Source organism: Phalacrocorax carbo, chromosome 7 (genome assembly GCF_963921805.1).
Source record: "Phalacrocorax carbo chromosome 7, bPhaCar2.1, whole genome shotgun sequence".
Lineage (NCBI taxonomy): Eukaryota > Metazoa > Chordata > Aves > Suliformes > Phalacrocoracidae > Phalacrocorax > Phalacrocorax carbo.
Window position 1 is genome coordinate 12,550,513 of NC_087519.1, and position 17,323 is coordinate 12,567,835.

Sequence of the window (17,323 nt, forward strand, 5' to 3'; positions counted from 1 at the left end):
AAAATGAGAAGGTTCTAGAAGCTCTAATTGCAGAAAACTCTGAGATGAAGACTAAACTGAAAGACCTGGGAACACCACCAAGGTATTAAAAAATTTGAAACAAGCCAATTTTTTTTAAAGATACAAGCTGCTTTTCTTGGGCAGTGTGACTTGTGCATTTCAGGTCACTGTCGAAGGGAGGCGTCTCAAAACCTTGTACATCCTGTGATGCTGTGAAAGGGCTGGAAGAAATGCGTGCTCAGTACATTAAAGCTGTGAGCAAGATTAAGTGTAAGTACTAAAGACTTAGCTAAAATGTTGGGAGAGCAAAATAATTTACATTGTAATTTCCTTCTCCTTCAGCCAATTTGCACAGGAATCTGACAGCCAAATCGCAGGAGAAGTAAATTTTTCCTTCTTACTAGAGTGAACGTGAGAAATGGAATTGTCACTACAGTCTTAAACAAGACAAGTTGCAATGGGTGGAGCCTTGTTACGCCATCCTTCCTTTGTTGCACTGTTATGCCTTTGAAAGTGATAAAGTGTATTTTGAGAACTGATCTTGTTTCTTCAGCAAACAATCTACCTACTCTGCAACTTGTCCCGAGGGAGAATCTGCTTTTTTCTTGTGCTGTATCTTGCCTTCTGGCTTAATCAGCAACCTTCTGGCTGAGGAGAGAGGGTTAAGTGTAGCAGCAGGTCCCCAAAAGTCAGCTGCCATCAAAGACTTCCTAGACCTGCATTTTACCAGCAGTGTGTATAAATGCCGCAATGAACACGTGCGTACTGCAAAGTGTGACAGAGCTGTGATTAAGATTCTGCTTTAATTTCCAGTATAAAACATACCATATTATTACTACTGCATTTTGCCAGCCAACATTCTTCCCAAATCCCTGTGCCTAGTGTTTTATGTTGCTGCTGAAGATACAGATTTGGACAACTGAATTCCTGTCTGGTGCTTCATATTGGCCTGCTCTGCTCTCCAGTGGCATTTATCCAGCAGGCAACATTTGGCACAAGGATTTAGGTGGAATGTTGGCAGGTAAATCCAGGCCCTTGCTGACTTGCTCCAAGTCTGCTAGACAATCCCAGTTTGTGGTGTTGGCTTTTTTCTGCCCTCTGGGGGAAAACTGGTACTAATGAAGTGTGTTTATAGGTGATATGCTTTGTTATATCCGTGAAAGTAAGGAGCGAGCTAGCGAAATGATTAAAGCGGAGGTTTTAAGAGAGCGCCAAGAAACAGCACGGAAGATGCGCAAATACTATTTGACTTGCCTTCAACAACTTCTTACTGATAATGGGAAACACGAAGGGTAAGTTCAAGTATGTTTGGAAATTACTGTTGGTTTTGAAAGAGGTGTGTAGACGGTAGTCTGGTATTTGTCCGCCTTGGAGCAAACGGTGTCTGACCTGAAGCCTTGCCAGCCTGCTCAGATTGGCATAGGGTCACTGCTGAGCAGTCTGGCATAGTGGCTTTCAGTATTCTTTGACTCTCGTTAACATTACCTTGAAGTAAAATGCAGAGTTGAAAAGGAATTACCCTTAAACTTTAATTTTTTTTTCCATGTTCTGCAATTCTTGGCAGAGCTGAAAAGAAAATAATGAATGCTGCCAGCAAGCTTGCTACAATGGCTAAAGGACTTGAAACACCTCTTCGACACATTCCCCAGAGCAAATCTACCCGCTCAGGTATGTTGGGTTCTATAGTTGGTCTCTTGATCGTACTGACTGAACGCATGTAGTGATGAAAATGCAGATGGAAAGTGAAGTATGCTTATTTATAAGCTAATAATGGAAATGTAAATATAAGCTGCTTATTTCCACAATGCTTCGAATTCTTTATTTAAAAACAAATAAACAAAAAACCCTAGTTTTTCTTCCAGCATTAATATTTTCTTCAATTAATCTGTTTCCTTTCCTCTTCTAGCTCTGCTATTAAATTCTGATCTGCCACCTGGAGCTGAGTATTCAAAAAGAGATCGCGTGCTTCAGGCTAGGTCAAACCGTATGGAAAGCGAATCATGTGGCAAAAGCATTACTGAAAAAGCCAGTGCTAAAGTTGTTCAGAAACACGTACCACATGACATGAGACAGTTTGATGCAATGGAGGCTGAAAATCAACATCTGCTTCATGAAAAAGTGACTTCAAATGTTCAGAACGGGAATAATTCTAAAAATCTGGGTGGTGCTTCAAGAGATGCATTGTCAGAGTTTTATCCAATTGAAGATGGAAGAAGAGAAAAATATGGCCTCATCGTAAATGTAGACAAAAGACTCTTGTGCGCTGCTAGTAATATAGTGCATCAGAATACTCTACCTGTTTTTCAAGTAACATCAGAAGATATGCATGCACCCGGCTTTACAAATGGCCATAACATCTCTGTGCCAACCCATCATGCGTTTAAGAGCAAGAATGAAAGAACAGTCTTGAAAGAAGATAAATGTATCCAGTCATGTGGAAAATGGAAAACTAAATCTAAAAGAACTCAGGAATTTGTTTTTCAAGGATCTCCAGAAAGTGATGAAGGAAGTTGCAGTGAATGGAGTTCTGTGAATGGAAGCCTGCATCTGGATGGTAATGATATGCCTTTATCGTATCCTGAACAAAAAAACAGTACTAATGTGCAAGCACAGACTGCATACTGTGAAGAGCTCCCTCACACCAGCTCATGCTCCCCTGCAGATGAAAATGCTGTTACATCTTGGAGAGAAAGTTCTAATGGCAATGGCAAGATTCTCAGCACAAAAAGCAGCACTAAAGTTTACAGTAGAGGCCACCTGATAAAAAACCCAGAGCATACTTCATTCCTCAACTCTGACAAATCAAACTCTACTGTCACACAACTCAATGTATCACCAGATTCAAATGAAGGAAAATGCTGCAACAAGTGCTTGGGAAAAAAATGATGTGGGATCCCCAGTCTCTTCAGCAAGATAGTGGTTTTGATAGCTCACTTTCTAACTTGAACCAATGCCAACAATTCCTCGTTTGAAGGAAAAAGATAACTTGATATTTAAATAAAAGCGCGAGGATTGGGGAAAACCTGTTCTACTGTGTCCATCTCATGATCAATGTTACACAATTTGTATGTTATGTGAAGAAATTCTATAAAGTTACTTGAAATATTAATGTGAACTTTTGTTTACCTTTGTAATAACACTTTCATAATTGTTTATATTGTATTATATGCAAATTTATTAAATAATCTATTTTTGTATTAAGTTTAGTTTGCAGTGCAGTGTTTATCTAAAAGCTACTGTACGTGCAGTAATCTTTTTAAATGACTATGAAAATTCCTTCAGAGCTCAATGAGAGATGTGTTAGGATTTGTCTGAAGTATTCTAATTGACTTTTCCATTTTGAAGGACCCCCTGTAAGCCTCCCTCTGTGTCTCCTATAATAAAAACAAAAGTACTTGCATTTTTCCATTAAATTATTATAACAAATCACATTTCAAGTAATCTTCCCTTTGAAGCAAAAAATAGCTTTTAATGGGCGGAAGAAAGGTATAAATTAGAATAACCACGCTTTGCAGGTGTTTCTTAAAAATTATAGGTTATTAATGTAAACTGAAGATGTAGTCATGTTCCTTCTGATGCTTAGAAAGCTTTTATTTTAAAGGCCTGCTCACATTTTGAACAGAGTTATGAAATGTAGCTTTTTTTTTTCCCCCCCTAGACTTTTTTCCTTGGGATAGCATTTCATTTCTAGTGATTCTGTGAGGAAAAGAGGTGTTTTGTGGCTTGCTTACACAGGGTATGATTAAATCGTAGTTTTTCCTGCTCCATAGCCATACTACTAATTGCAATTCATATCAACAGTAATGTGGAAGACATAAACAAAAATGTTTTCCTTGCTATTTTTCTGTGATATTAGAAAAAGAAAAAAGACTGAATATTCTCTCAAAGATGATGTATATGCCTTTCATATGTAACAACATTTAATTGCTGTAAAGACGCTCATTTGGTCTTTTAGAGTTGAACAGCAGAGTCTAATCTAAGACTCTCTTCAGTTTTAAGAGGAAAACAGTACAAGATTCAACAGAAATCTTCTGAAGAAAAATGTGTTTAACTTCCTTTACGAAAACGTCCTGCCTGTTTATGTTTCAGGCCAGTTGGCAAGGCAGAATGCATTACAGCTCTTGGTACACAGGACTGGTTTGTGACTTAAGACTCTCTCAGGCAATCTAATGAGAAACTTGTGAATTTCTAGGTGGCCTTTAATGTTGCCCATAAATTCAACTCCACTTCCTTTTTAGTGAAGGTGGGGTTTGTCGTCGTCAGTGGGAGCAAACTGAGGCCACGAGAGACCGCTTGTGCCTAAACAAACATGGGCAGCGGTCAAGTTCAAGGCCCAAATTCCAAGCTCTTAGCTGAGGAAATAGCTGTGGCCTTGTCTGTAGGGGAAAGTTTTTACTAGTTGTCCTCTAAGCCCCATGTGGAGGCTTTTTTTCCAGTGATGAGTGGCTTTTTTTGGTTAGCTTAAACATTTTCCCAAATTGCACAAGGTAAAAAAGAAGCACATTTATTCCCTCAAGAGAGGTACTCGTACAAGTGTTTAAACCAATACATCAGATTAATTCATTCCTTCAGCTAGTTCAGAAATCGTACCCAGATGAAGAAGTCTGCATCTACAAAATTAAACATGCAGCTGCCCTGTAGGACATCCCTGACCATTCAGCCAGAGCAGCTGAGGGCCCATCATCTCACGGATGTGGATTACATGGAGAAGTATGTTTGGTCCTTTGAGGTGGGTTCAAGAGCTTCTCTGTAGTTGCTCCCCAAAATACCATGCTCAGTACCAATGTGCAAACTGCATTGAAAATTCTCCTTTTACAGTACACTTTATTTCTGTTGCCTTGTTCAATGTTGTTTATACGTGTAACTCCTACTGTCATTTCTCTCTAGCTTTTAAAAAATTTCCTGTGTTTAAAAGCTCAGTGGTTTCAGTGCAGAATGAAGTACTTAATGATCCTAGTCCTGCTAAAGCTTTGAACAGTTGATGATTTTTACATATTTAATTTAGAAGCTGGGGTTCCACACTGATGAGAATGGATCTTCCGCATTAGTGACTGCTCTGGAGAAAGCCAAGGATGCAGCAGATCCCAGCTGCCATGAGGAAACTAGGGGAGTTTTCCTCAGCAGGCTTTGTTGCCTGAGGTGAGAAAAGGTTCTCTTGTGGGTGTCCTTCCTTCCTTATGGAGCAGGAAGATGTTATGCAGATGGGGCAAAAGGCAGTGGGGGTGGATCTTTCCAATCCCAGCCAGTAAAAGGCAGAATTAAATAATGTGGACATTAGGTGCCCAACTAGATTTGGTTGCTGTTTCAGCTGTATCTCATCACTGTACTGGGCAATTTCAGTGATCAAAATTGCAGTGCATGTGAGAACGTGCATGTAGGTAGACATGCAGTTAAATCCTTGCTCACCTAATGTTTATTGTGTGTCTTGTTGCACTGAGAATCCCAGAGAGCTCCAGAGCTGCCGAGTGGATTTTAAGTTTGCCTTAATGAGAATCAACTGTAGAGGCCTGGAGGAAAGATCCATACCCAAACAGGAGCAATCATTCCCTGGTGAGTAAAGTTTGAGGAACAAGGCAATATTTAGCCCAAGAATCAACAACTTCTAGTCAAAAGCATTCCTCAGCCCTCCTTCTTCTAACGTCAGTAGGAAAGAATGAAGCAGTAACAGGCTAGCATAGGGGGTGGCAACTCCTGAAATTGGACAGCTGACACCAGTCGGAAAGGGGGATGTAGTGTTGTAATACATGTGGTTGGACTTGTATAGTTGAGCCAAGATTGTAACAGAGCCACTAAATGAATCTTTTAAAACAAGTTTGCCATGTATTTTCACCCACTAGGTTATACTGCTGAAAGAACTTATCTGTTTTATTCAAGAATTTATTACCTGCTGTTATGTCTTTTTTATTCAGAGGATTGCTTGTTTAGTGCTGCATTTATGCTGTAGGAGCCAGATCTGATTTTATTCTAGTGGTGTTGCAGTTCAGCACTATTTAGCTTAAACTTTGTTTAACTGCACCCCACCCCCAGCCCCAAAGTAGAGTGCGGCGGTACTCTTTTCCTTGCTGTATTTTTGTTCTTTTTATTTGCTTTAGCTGATTTATCTTGTAGCTATAGTATATCTGTATGTTCCTGCTTAGAACAACCTCTTTGTAAAAATGCATCACTCTATTTCATTCTAAAATGTTGATATGATAGAAGCTATTTCTAAGATTACTTTTTCATACTATATTTAAATAGTAATCAAAATTTACATTTTTTGTATATCTTAAACATCTTTTGTATAGTTAACTGTGCATAAAATGCTTTTATGTGATGTACAGAACAGGAATGCGCAGGATTTGTCTAACTCATGCCTGTTTTAAGTAACTAATGCATTAATTATTGGTCTCAAATTCTAGTGTTTTAGCTTGTCTGTTCAGCAGCCTCTTTCAGCTGTAATGAGCAACACCTGTAGCTATTAATGAAAAAAAGTCTTGCATAATCTAGATTTAAATTATCACATTCTTTATTTTTGGTAGACATATATGCACATCTGAAACCTTGTCTCCTATCACAGTAAGGTGCTATGCACAGGAGTAGTTATATGAGTAGGAACTGAGGCCATGAGAGTTTAGGTAGCTTGCTCAGAAAGTTAGGAAGGCTTAACAAGGTATTAAACCCAGGTCTTTTATATCTTTTAACCACATTACTGTGCTTTTACACTTCTTTGAGTTGTCCTCTTCTAGTGTGGTTTTGCACTTAGCCTGGCCCCCCCCGCACCCCCAGCAATTTTAATCTTGGACTCTTTTTACCTTTGGCTTTGCATGGACTGTTTTTTTTTTTTCTTTCTTGTTTTTCCTTTGAGCTTAATGTTGTTTTAAGAGGTATGTGTGCCTCCCCTCATCCTCTTGTTCAGCCTTTGCTGGTGTGAAATTGATTCATCCTTAGGTATTTCTTCTCCAGAGTGACAGATAACATTTTTTTCTTGTGTTATCTGATTAATCATATTGCATGATATTAATGAATTACAATTTACATAATATCACAGGTCTCTTCCACCTTTACCTTTCCAAAAAGGTCATGCTGTCTGTTTTCCTGGTGCAAGGCACATTCACCTGTACTGATGTTGATCCTAATGTATGTTTGTCCAGTGTGTTCTGAAGAGACTCTGCAACTGCCCAGACAAATCCTTTCCAGTATTCTTACTGCTGGAAGGCTGCCTCCCCATTCCCTTTGTGTCTTACCTGAACTCTTTTTGCTGCAATTTAAGCTCATTACTGCTTCTCCAATTTAGCAAGGAAATGGGATAGGGATTTCTTTTATGTCGTGCTTAAAAACTATTTTCTTCCTCAGTTTTCTTTCGCTTAATTAACACCACTTTTTCCAGGTTTAGGGTTTTTTTTGCATAAGTCAGCATTTAAGACTCATAGGTCTGTTGTTGCATGCAAATGTGGAAATAGTCCAAAGGACAGCAAATTGTAAATGGAAAAAAATTAGACCCAACAGTCTTGGTCCTACCATGCTTAATATTTTGCAGACTGGTTCAATTGGTTGCCCGTTCTGCAGAATTACTACAATCTTTGCAAAACACCCTATCTGTGATTGCGAAAGCCTTTCAAGACTGCTGTGATTAAGTCCAACTTCTGTAAGCGTAACCTGTGGATATGCAACTAAGGAGATGTCTGGCTTGCTTGCATTCCCAGGCTTTCCTTAAGACCTTTGGAATTTCGTATCTTGTTACCCCCTTACCTCTTATTTTACTTTGTAGATGGCACTTTCCAGTGAAGTTTGGAGATCTGCTTACTTGTGTATAGTGTCCCTTTTCCCATAAAATCTCAAGCTGGTTAAACTTCCCAGAAGTATTGAGATACACAGTCACATATATATATTTCAGTCATTCATCCTTAAAATTTGCTGTCAAAGCCATTCTTCTGCTGTTGGAACTCTGTTCTCATGTTTCCCTTTGTTCTGTGGGAGTTGCTAAGATTTCCCATTGAAATTTATTTTAAACGTTTGCTCTTTTGTGCAGATTCACTGCACAGTCTTGTCTCCCACAGTGTAGATGGGTTACAATGGAGACGATGGTAACCTGGCAGTGATACAGGAGGACATTACTTGCAGCTGTAGGGAGATTTCACCCAGCATTCTGATGCAGAGTACTTCACACTTCCAAATTAATCATGCTTCTCTCTCTGTTCTTATTGCTTGGGTAAATATTTCACTGTTGTTTAGGCTTGAGCAGTGATCTATGTGAGAACCATGGTTCTTGTTTTCCTGCCTCTTGTAGATGCTTACCTATGAAGCAAGCTTTTAGGGCCGGTGCTTTTTTCACACTTGATAAAATGAGTCTGTTTCCATCATGTAGCGTTGTGTCTTTGTAAATCTGAATACAAGTAAAAAAATTCATGTCTATTGCCAAATGTTCTGGCTGAATGCCATCCCTGGTGTTCTGGCTTCATCCAGATGATGAATGTTCCCTGTCAGCCTGCAGCCTAGTGAGAGGGGACAATGGTACAGAAATGCTGTAATTATCTAATCAACTTTGCTTAGAATGTTAAGCAAATGCAATTCTTTAATACTCTGGTTTTACTATAGCTGTTAATTAACATGTGCAAACGCAATTTGTACAGCAAAACCAAGTAGAGGAAACATTCACTTTTAAGTTACTTTACTCCCCTCTAGTGGTCTAGTACCATACGTACTTTTATGTAACACTTCATCACTATAGATTTAAGCGTGGTGTTAATATTCTGCAAAAACCAAAAGTCTACTGGGTAACTTCTCCCTTCCTTCTGCTCATCTTCTCTTTCTATAGAGAAACCTGTTCAGTGACTGGGATTCTTGCCAATGTAACTCTCTAAATGAAACTGTCCTTTATATGTTGACTTTAATTAAAGGCCAAACTGTACCACAGCTTTAAAATCAGCATGTACAGGAAAATCTTAAAGCTGTGTACTAAACATTTATTTTCTGTGCCCTCAAACCTGTTCACAAGGGGTGTTAGCGTTAATGTCACAGTGACTCAAACTGCAGCCAAGACTGTAGAAACATCAGCAGAAGCAGAACCCAGTCACATCTGTAGTGCTGCTATATGTTTGTTCTGTGGGACATGCCAGTTTTGGTGCGTGTCTAATGCTGTTTGGGCCTGTGCAAGTGGTGGGACATATGGAGACTGTTGAATGACTGGGTTCCTCCTTTAAGCTTGCCAGTTGGCCATTTTGTGTAGGATGTGGCTTCCACTAGCTGGAAAACAGATGAGAACCTACAGGATCAGAATGGAAACAACTACTTTTCCAGTAATCCCCTGGTTCTTTGCTCAAGTTACTGATGCTGTAATCAATGCTATACAGGTGTGCAGCACAGGCTTAATTTAGCAATAGTTAATGGGTAAGTTCTTGGCTAAATTTTTGTTCACTTCCTGGAGTCTGTATTTTAAAGGTTTTGAAATTACTTGCTAATACAGTGTCCTTGGATAAGATAGGGCACCTCATAAGATGCTTGCGTCCTTTCTTCTTTTTCTGCTCTGAGAGAGTATATTAAGAAAAATGTAGATAGAGGATTTACTTTCCAGAAGCTAGCTTCTCTTTTCAAACTACCCACTCCTAACTTTTCCATTTTCTTCTAGAATGCCTTGGACTAATATTTGGAACAAAAGAAAGGGGAATAAGAGAGGTATAGATTCAATAAAGAAAATGTTGACAATTTTCCATTTGAAAATACAGCTCTCTGAAAATACCTCATAAAATTGTGCTTGTCTTCATATTTAGTTATGGAAGAAAAATGGAAACATTCCAAGAAGCAAAACATTTTAACACTATTTGAGTGGAACCTTTTGTTTCAAAATCAGTCTTTGTAAACTTTTGCGACTCTAAAAAGTCAAAATTGAAATGAAACACTTTAGGAGATCCAAACCCGGCCTTTTTTCGGCATGATTTTTCTTTTGTGGAAAACTTAAGTATCTCAGTTTCCTTCCAAGCTGGAAGGAAACCAAATGTGAAAAGTAAAATCCTTCATAAAACGTAACTCCTGTCTTCCTGCAGTGCTCTTACAAGAGATTATTTGCCTGTGTCAACAATGCATATTATAACAACCAATAGCTGGGGAAACTATTTCCTACGTTTCTCAAGATTGTTCCCTTTAGGTCATTAGCAGATAGTTCTAATAAACATGAGCTGAGCCAGTAGAGGCTTTGACTCTATTTATCACTGCGGATGTCTGAGCAGTCCCTGTGGGAAGTTGTGAACAATTCATCAGCCAGGAAGTTTAACTTGTTCTTAACTCTTCTCTTGAACAGCAGTGTCAAAAGTCAAACTAAATCAAAATAATTTACATGTACACATGTAGGAAGCAGGTAAGATATGTAACGTTGAAATAAAATTATCTGTACAGCTGTAAAAATCACACAAGCAGGCAGCTGGTGTAGAAGTTTCTTTACTCAAATGAGCTGCCTTTGGGAGCTGTCAGTTGGGGTGTGCGGCCTGACCCCTGGAAATTCTGCAAGTGGGCCCATCCCAGCTCTGCCAGTCCAGCACTGTAATGTGGGCACTGGGGCTTGATAGTTGAAACAAGTTTGCCTGCCTCCTTTGGCGGTATTGCTGTTATTCTCTTCAGGTTCAGCTTGTTAGCTCTCTGCATCAAATCTGTGTAGTACTCCTATAACCTTGCAATTTCAGGCATGCATACTGTCCAGTACCTTCCTCCAAGAAGCCTTTGTGGTTATTTAAGAACTCTGCAGCTTAACATGTGAGTCAAAATAGAACTTCTGGGTTCTTGTGCTTAGGAGAACAGGAAACTTGGCCTGTATGGATTCAGACTCAATGATTCTACACCTCCGAAACGGACAAAATCAATTGAAACACTGTGCCCCAGTAGAAACATCAGAGAGGAAGTGATTGAATAGGTCCCAATGTGAAGTTCATGATCTCTGTAGCCCTACTTGTCAGAGCACAGAATCACAGCGTGGTTGAGGCTGGCAAGAAGCTCTGGAGGTCATCTGGTCCAACACTCCCTGCTCGTGCAAGGCCACCTAGAGCCAGTTGCCCAGGGTTTTGAATATCCCCAAGGATGAAGACTCTACAACTCCTATGGCACAACCTGTTCCAGTGCTCAGTCACCTTCACAAATCTTGGTAATAGTTCTGTAAGGTTTCATCTGGGCTAAGAACACACCTGACGGGTATTTGTGAGGTAAGGCAGGTTCTTTTTGCTTTGTTGGTCCCTGTTAGATTTAGTGAATGAGCTCCTACCAGATTCACAGAATGGTTGAGGCTGGTTGGACCGTAAGCTGTTGTCCAGCCCCCAACAACTTATGCCTTTCTCCTAAAGCTTCTGCCTTTTAGGTCAGCATACTTCCTACACTTGAAGTATATATTAAGCTGTTCTGAAATTTAGAAGGGGAGAGCAGGGAGGATGCAGAGAAAACAGTTGTGGGGAAAAAATCTACAGCCATTACTTCAGCTCACAGTAGCAACAGTGGAAGAGGAGGAAGAAATCTATGATCATGTCAAGTAGTTCCTGTGGATTGCCGTATGTGACGCAGTATTTTAAAACATTGCTCGATGTGAGCTCTTCCTATCTGTTAGGTAGCTCACTGTTGTTACTACCAGAATCAATGATATGACTGATGAGAAATATTTTCTAAAATCCCTCATAATGGGACACCCTACCCCATTATAATTATTCTCATCCCTTTTTGTAGTTTCAGAAGAATTGGACTGTTGAAAAGGAAAGCAGGTCTTAAAATTTACTATGCAAGTAGTCATATCCAAAAGCTGTAAGATCTAGTTATGGTAAATGAAGTTCTGGAGTCATCCTAGAGATGGACTACTTACTGCATATGTTTCTGTCTTTACTGTCAGAATGTCTTTCCACCACTCCTACAGTTTGTCTAGACCTGGTGTCGAACAGCAATGGCTATTATGGCTTGTTTTCTATGCTGTTAGTATAGTGCAATAGGGCCACAGTCTCACTTGGGGTTTCTGAGAGCTTCTGGAATATGAACAACCTTATAAATTAAATCACCATACTGTCTGCTGAATCCTTTCTTGCAGAAGTTCTGGCAACTGTGGAAAATATTTTGCTAATCATCTGAAGAACAGCAACCTCTACACCTAACAGCTGTCAGACTGTGTTTTCTTGAAACAAGGCTGGCTGCTGATAGCTCAGGAGTAGGGTTGAACAGTGAAGACTCAGACAGGTTATAGCTGGGATTTGCAGATTAACACACTGTTGTCCTTCCCAGCATTTTCCTGGTCTAAATCCCACCTGCATTCTGCATGAGGGGAAGAACTTCCTCAGATTTTCTTTCCACTCCAGTCCTTCAATCACAATTAACAGAACACAGAATTTAGTTCCAAATGCATTAGAAGAGCTCCCTTCTCCAGGATGGGATTTGATTAAACACAGGGCTAACCTTTCCCATGTTATGGGGTTTAACCAGTGGCATAAATTGTATTTTCTCAAAAATGTTTCCTTTTTTTTTTCCCCCCAAGTGATATTATACAGTCTTTGACTGCGGAAAGAGGAAGGAGAGCTTGTGAAACAAACCTGTCAAAGCATGGTAAGTAGCTACCAGGGTTGCTTAAGTCAACTTACCCTTAAAATGCAGTTTATGATACTGCTGGATGGGAGGGGGAGAGGTGGAAACCAAAGAAAAAAAAAAACACCTAATAAGATTTCGAATGATGAGATGCCCTAGATAAAATAACTTTTTCCAGGATTCTATAGAGAATGACCGTTGTCAGCACATGCGTATCGGTGATCCAGTGAACTGGTACAATGGTGCAGTTGTCTTTGTAATGCATTTAGCTCTGAATTTGTCACAGTTGAACATGTGTATTAGAGCATGATACATATGTGAATTCTAAAGACTTGTTTTTTACAAGTCAGAGTAAATTTAAAAAGCATTAGCTTTTTGTTTTAGACAACACTGCCAAGATTTCTCTTTGTATTTTCAGTGTGCAGGACTCTGAATATTTAGTCAGCAAGACTGCACAGACTTGTTGCTGTTTTACTGTTTGTGACAAAAACTCAGGTGGGTAAAGAGCCTTGTGTAGGGGCCAAAGAATGCAGAGGACTGCGTATTTTGAAAAGGAGGAAAGACTTTGTAGCCATTGTATAGAAGGAATTGTTTCCAGTTCTCCATAATGCATCAGAATCCATGTAATATGCTGTTTTCAGAAACTTCACAGTTCTAGCTTAGCTTAACTGATGGAACAGCGTTCATCACACTGAAGTCAGGGCATGCTCTGAAGTCCGCTGAAATAAGTGGAGTGGAAAAAAATTATCTCAGGCTTTGGACTAGACTTGTAGTGCCAGAGGAAGTTTCTCCAGATCTTTGCAGTGCAGAGAAACTCTGTTTTCTCAATAGTTTATCATAAGCTGCGTCCAGACTGGAGCCTCTGAAAGATTTCCTTATCTTGAAAAGGCAGCGTGGATCTCCTTATTTACATCACCCACTCTTTCATCCATAAAATTAGACTTCCTTCCTTTTACTCATGAACAGGAGTGGGAAAAGTCAGCCTTACTCTATATCCATATATCTGTAGATAGATAGATATAGATGTCCTTTTTCCCAAGCATCTCCTGCCCATGAGTATTTTTGCTTGGCTCTCCCTTACGGGTGTCAGATGACATTTCCTCTGCTGACTGTGTGCCTGTTCGACCTCTGTTCTTATTTGTCTGAAGTAATGTGAGGGGGTTTTTGGTATTGAAAGGCGTTCACAAAGCTAAAAAGAGTTTTCAGCATCTTAATTTAACATTTGTAAAGTGTAAAACCCTGTTCCTTTAAAAAAGAAATGTAGAAGATCAATCTCTTCTGAGCTCCACCCCATTCATCACAGTAATAGCAATTTTGGGTGGATCTGGTGTTGATAATTTGCAAACCATTAAGGATGTTTTAGAGGCAGTATTTTTTTTAACAAAAAAAGCTTTAAAGATTTTTTTTAATGTTAGAATTGCTTCCCCATTTAAGTTGTAATCTGAATAATTTCTACTAGAAACACTGGTAAAAGTTACTCATGTTTCAAGTGTTGTAAGTAACAAATTTTAAATTATCCCTACAACTTAATTCTCCTTGTAGGGAAGAAAAAAATCGTTTAAAAAAACCTAAACCAAACAACAACAAAACCAAGACAAAAAACATACAGAGCTTTCTTCCTGTCCCTTCTCATTCCCACTCTGAGCCACAGTATTTGGAGTCTATTGCAACTTCCTACTCAAATAGCTTCCTTAATCTCATTTGGTTATTTGTAAAATGAATATATTTTTGAATTAACTGCAATTATTATTTCCTGTTTTCTTATAAAGAAAGGCAACCTGATTATTTGCATTATTTATATGCATTATAGCTATTTGATTTAGGACACAACTTTCTGCAAGTTGAGCCAATACATAAATGAGAAGGGACTAATAATGAATCAAAATAATCTTGAAGTTAATAGGAAGTTTCCTATTGGCTTCTGTGAGCTGAATACACCCAAGTAACAATACTGAAAGTGCAAGATCCAATATATTAAAGATGTATGTATTAATAAATGGATCGTGTTCTATCCAGTGTTGTGTATAAAAGACATTGCATCTGATGGGCACTTTGAGGCAATGAAGACTGGCTGCTGAAACTTAGGAACCTGGTAAAACAACCCCCAGTGATTCTCAGTAACTAGATTTTAATACTTTCAACAGACAGGAGTGGAGGAAAAAAATCCCCAAATAATTTTATACCAAGTAAGAAATCACAGACTCTAGATCAGATTGTCTCACTTAATTTACTGGTATTTAGAAAACCTGAGGAAATGAAGTCAGCCTTTGGAAAGTTACTGAATAAAGGGAAGTGCAGATGAGAGCTGTACTGAGCTATTTGCTGGCTGGAGGCTCATCGCTATTGTACATGGGTCAGCAGTGCGCCCTTGCAGTGAAGGTGGCCAACTGCATACGGGGCTGTATTAGTGGGAGTATAACCAGGCAGTGGAGGGAAGTGATTCTTTCCCTCCTTTGGTACTTGAAAAGCTGCATCTGCAGTACTGTGTCCAGCTCTGGGCACCCTGGTAAAACCAAAACAAAAAACCCCACCCCACCCCTAAACCCAGAAAACATTGATACCTGGAGCGAGCCTGGCAGAGGGCCACCAGGATGGTTAGGCACTAAAGCAATGCTCTCTGAGGAGAGGGTTCGTTCAAACTTAAGAAGCAAAGGCTGAGGATCTTATTGCTATCTTCAGGCTGTAGAGGAGATACAGAGCCTGGCTTTTCTGAGTGGTGAGCAGTGGTAGGATGAGAAGCACAGGCACAAATTCTGACAAGGGAAATTCCTACTAAGAAAAATGAATGGCAATCAAGGTTGTAAAACAGTGGAGTATGTTACTCCAGAAAAGTGCAGTATCCATGCTTGGAGGTATTGAGAACTCAGCTGGATAGGGCCTGAGCAGCCTACTCTTGGTACTGCTTTGAGCAGGGGACTGGACCAAATGACCTCCACGTGTCCCTTCCAACCTCAATTCATCATTGATTCTATCAGAGCTGTATGCAATGCTCTCATAGTGTTATTTCTCAAAGGAAGGGCCTTGCAAATGGAATGTGGTGGGTTAGGAGTCTAATCCCTGGTCTCTTATTACCTATTTTATTATTTCAACTGCATCATGGGGCAACTCCCTATCAACCAAGACATCTCATAGCTAGAGGAACACTGGGATGGAAAACAGAGGCAGAGACACCCAATCCCTTGCTGACACAATGTTAGAAGGAATGTAGGGTCTGATTCAGCTGTCTTTGTTCGAGTCAGTAGGGAGTTCTGCATAAATGAGAGCTACAAGAAGAGACTCCTAGTTACTGATTTCCACCCACTTGGAATGTATTAATTCTAATAAAAAGCTATATCCGTTTTGCTCAGTATCTTAGCCTGAAAGTTCACCCAGCAGTTGGCATTTCATGCTAAGCCATGAAATTTGTTTCACTTTGCTTCTGAGCTTACAGGTGGGATTTACGAGGTCATCTGGGACAAATGTAAGATTGAGGAAACTCAGCTTGCAAATGTTACTCTGGCAAAGTTCCCATTAAATTTGATGGGGTTATAGCTGAACAGAGTAGTAGTATATATATTTCCTTTTCTTGCACTAAGGCTGGATTAAAATTTTTCTCTTTAAATCAAAGAAGCAATTGCTATTGTTAAACTTTATGCTTTCTAGCTGTATGCATAGAATTAAATATGTTGGTGTATATATTGTATTAGATGGATTGGGATTAAAAAAAAATCCATTCCACTGTATTTTAGTTGTATTTCTGTTCAAAACTAGTCTTATAAAAATAGGTTGTTCTTCCCCTTCTTGGAGGACAGAAGCCATAGGATTTCTTCTGGTTTAGTTATCTTTTCTTTAGGACTGCCATGGATAACTGTTAATGTAATCTTATATGCCTTTAGTAAATGGAGATGTAGTATAACAGTTTCCTTCTTACTAGGTAAGGATTGATTTAAAATGAGACCTAGTTTTAGAACAGAAAATAGCTATGAATGTGGCACAGAACTTCCCTAAAAATAGTACTGAGAAAGGGGTGTCTGAATTCGGACATCTGTTGAGTTTCCTCGTGCTTTCTTTGTCACTGATACTGAAGAATCCAGGTGTTTTAGAGGATTAAGAATATCTGTTTCATTCAGATCTTAGTAAAGACAAATCCAATTATTGTTTGACTTCTACAGTTTTTGGTGGGGCGATATCAACATTCACCTTGTTCTTGTAAATTAAAGGAATAGTTTTGTTTAAAACAACATAAATTCTGTGTGAAAACTATTCTATACAGGCATAAACAGGAAAGATGTGTTCTGAATCTGCATGAAATGTAATAGGTTTATGGTCATCTAGGATGCAACTGAGATAAAATACTGGAATTTCCCCAGAAGCACATAGGCCCCTAATGTCTGAGCTAAGAGAGACCTTGTTTTAATTCTTATAGTATTATGGAAATATTACCCCAACACTTTGCACGGTACCACCAATTATGGAATTATGTGCTAATGTAGATTGGATTTCTTCCCCATCACTGTAAACTCAGCTGACAGGTGAAAACTTCAAATAAAACCATTTCTAAAAATGAAGTAAAAGTCTTAAGTGAAATTTGTCCCCCAAAAGCTATCGTTAATAGATTTCATAGTTAGTAATCACAGCTTGTCTGACCAGACTGCATTAAGAAAAATGGGTGTTGTATTTTGAGTTACCTAATTTAAAAAAAAATTTAAACTAGTTAATTGTTTGTCTGGATGTAATTACTGTTTGTGATTGTAATGTACTTAAAAAAAAAATACACACCCCAAAACTTTCCCACATTTGTTTTCATTGGTGTGATCAAAACTTTCTT

The 17,323-nt window shown here is 39.0% G+C and overlaps 1 protein-coding gene across 1 annotated transcript in view; it reads left to right on the top strand.

The window, feature by feature from the left end:
• CEP152 (centrosomal protein 152) overlaps nucleotides 1-3,201 on the top strand; it is a 29,052-nt gene extending 25,851 nt beyond the window's left edge. The window contains 6 exon segments of the mRNA XM_064456362.1: nucleotides 1-82; nucleotides 164-270; nucleotides 1,136-1,292; nucleotides 1,565-1,668; nucleotides 1,907-2,874; nucleotides 2,876-3,201. Of these exon segments, the coding sequence (XP_064312432.1) occupies nucleotides 1-82; nucleotides 164-270; nucleotides 1,136-1,292; nucleotides 1,565-1,668; nucleotides 1,907-2,874; nucleotides 2,876-2,917 (1,460 nt within the window). The 3' untranslated portion in view covers nucleotides 2,918-3,201.
• The last annotated feature ends 14,122 nt before the right edge of the window (nucleotides 3,202-17,323 follow it).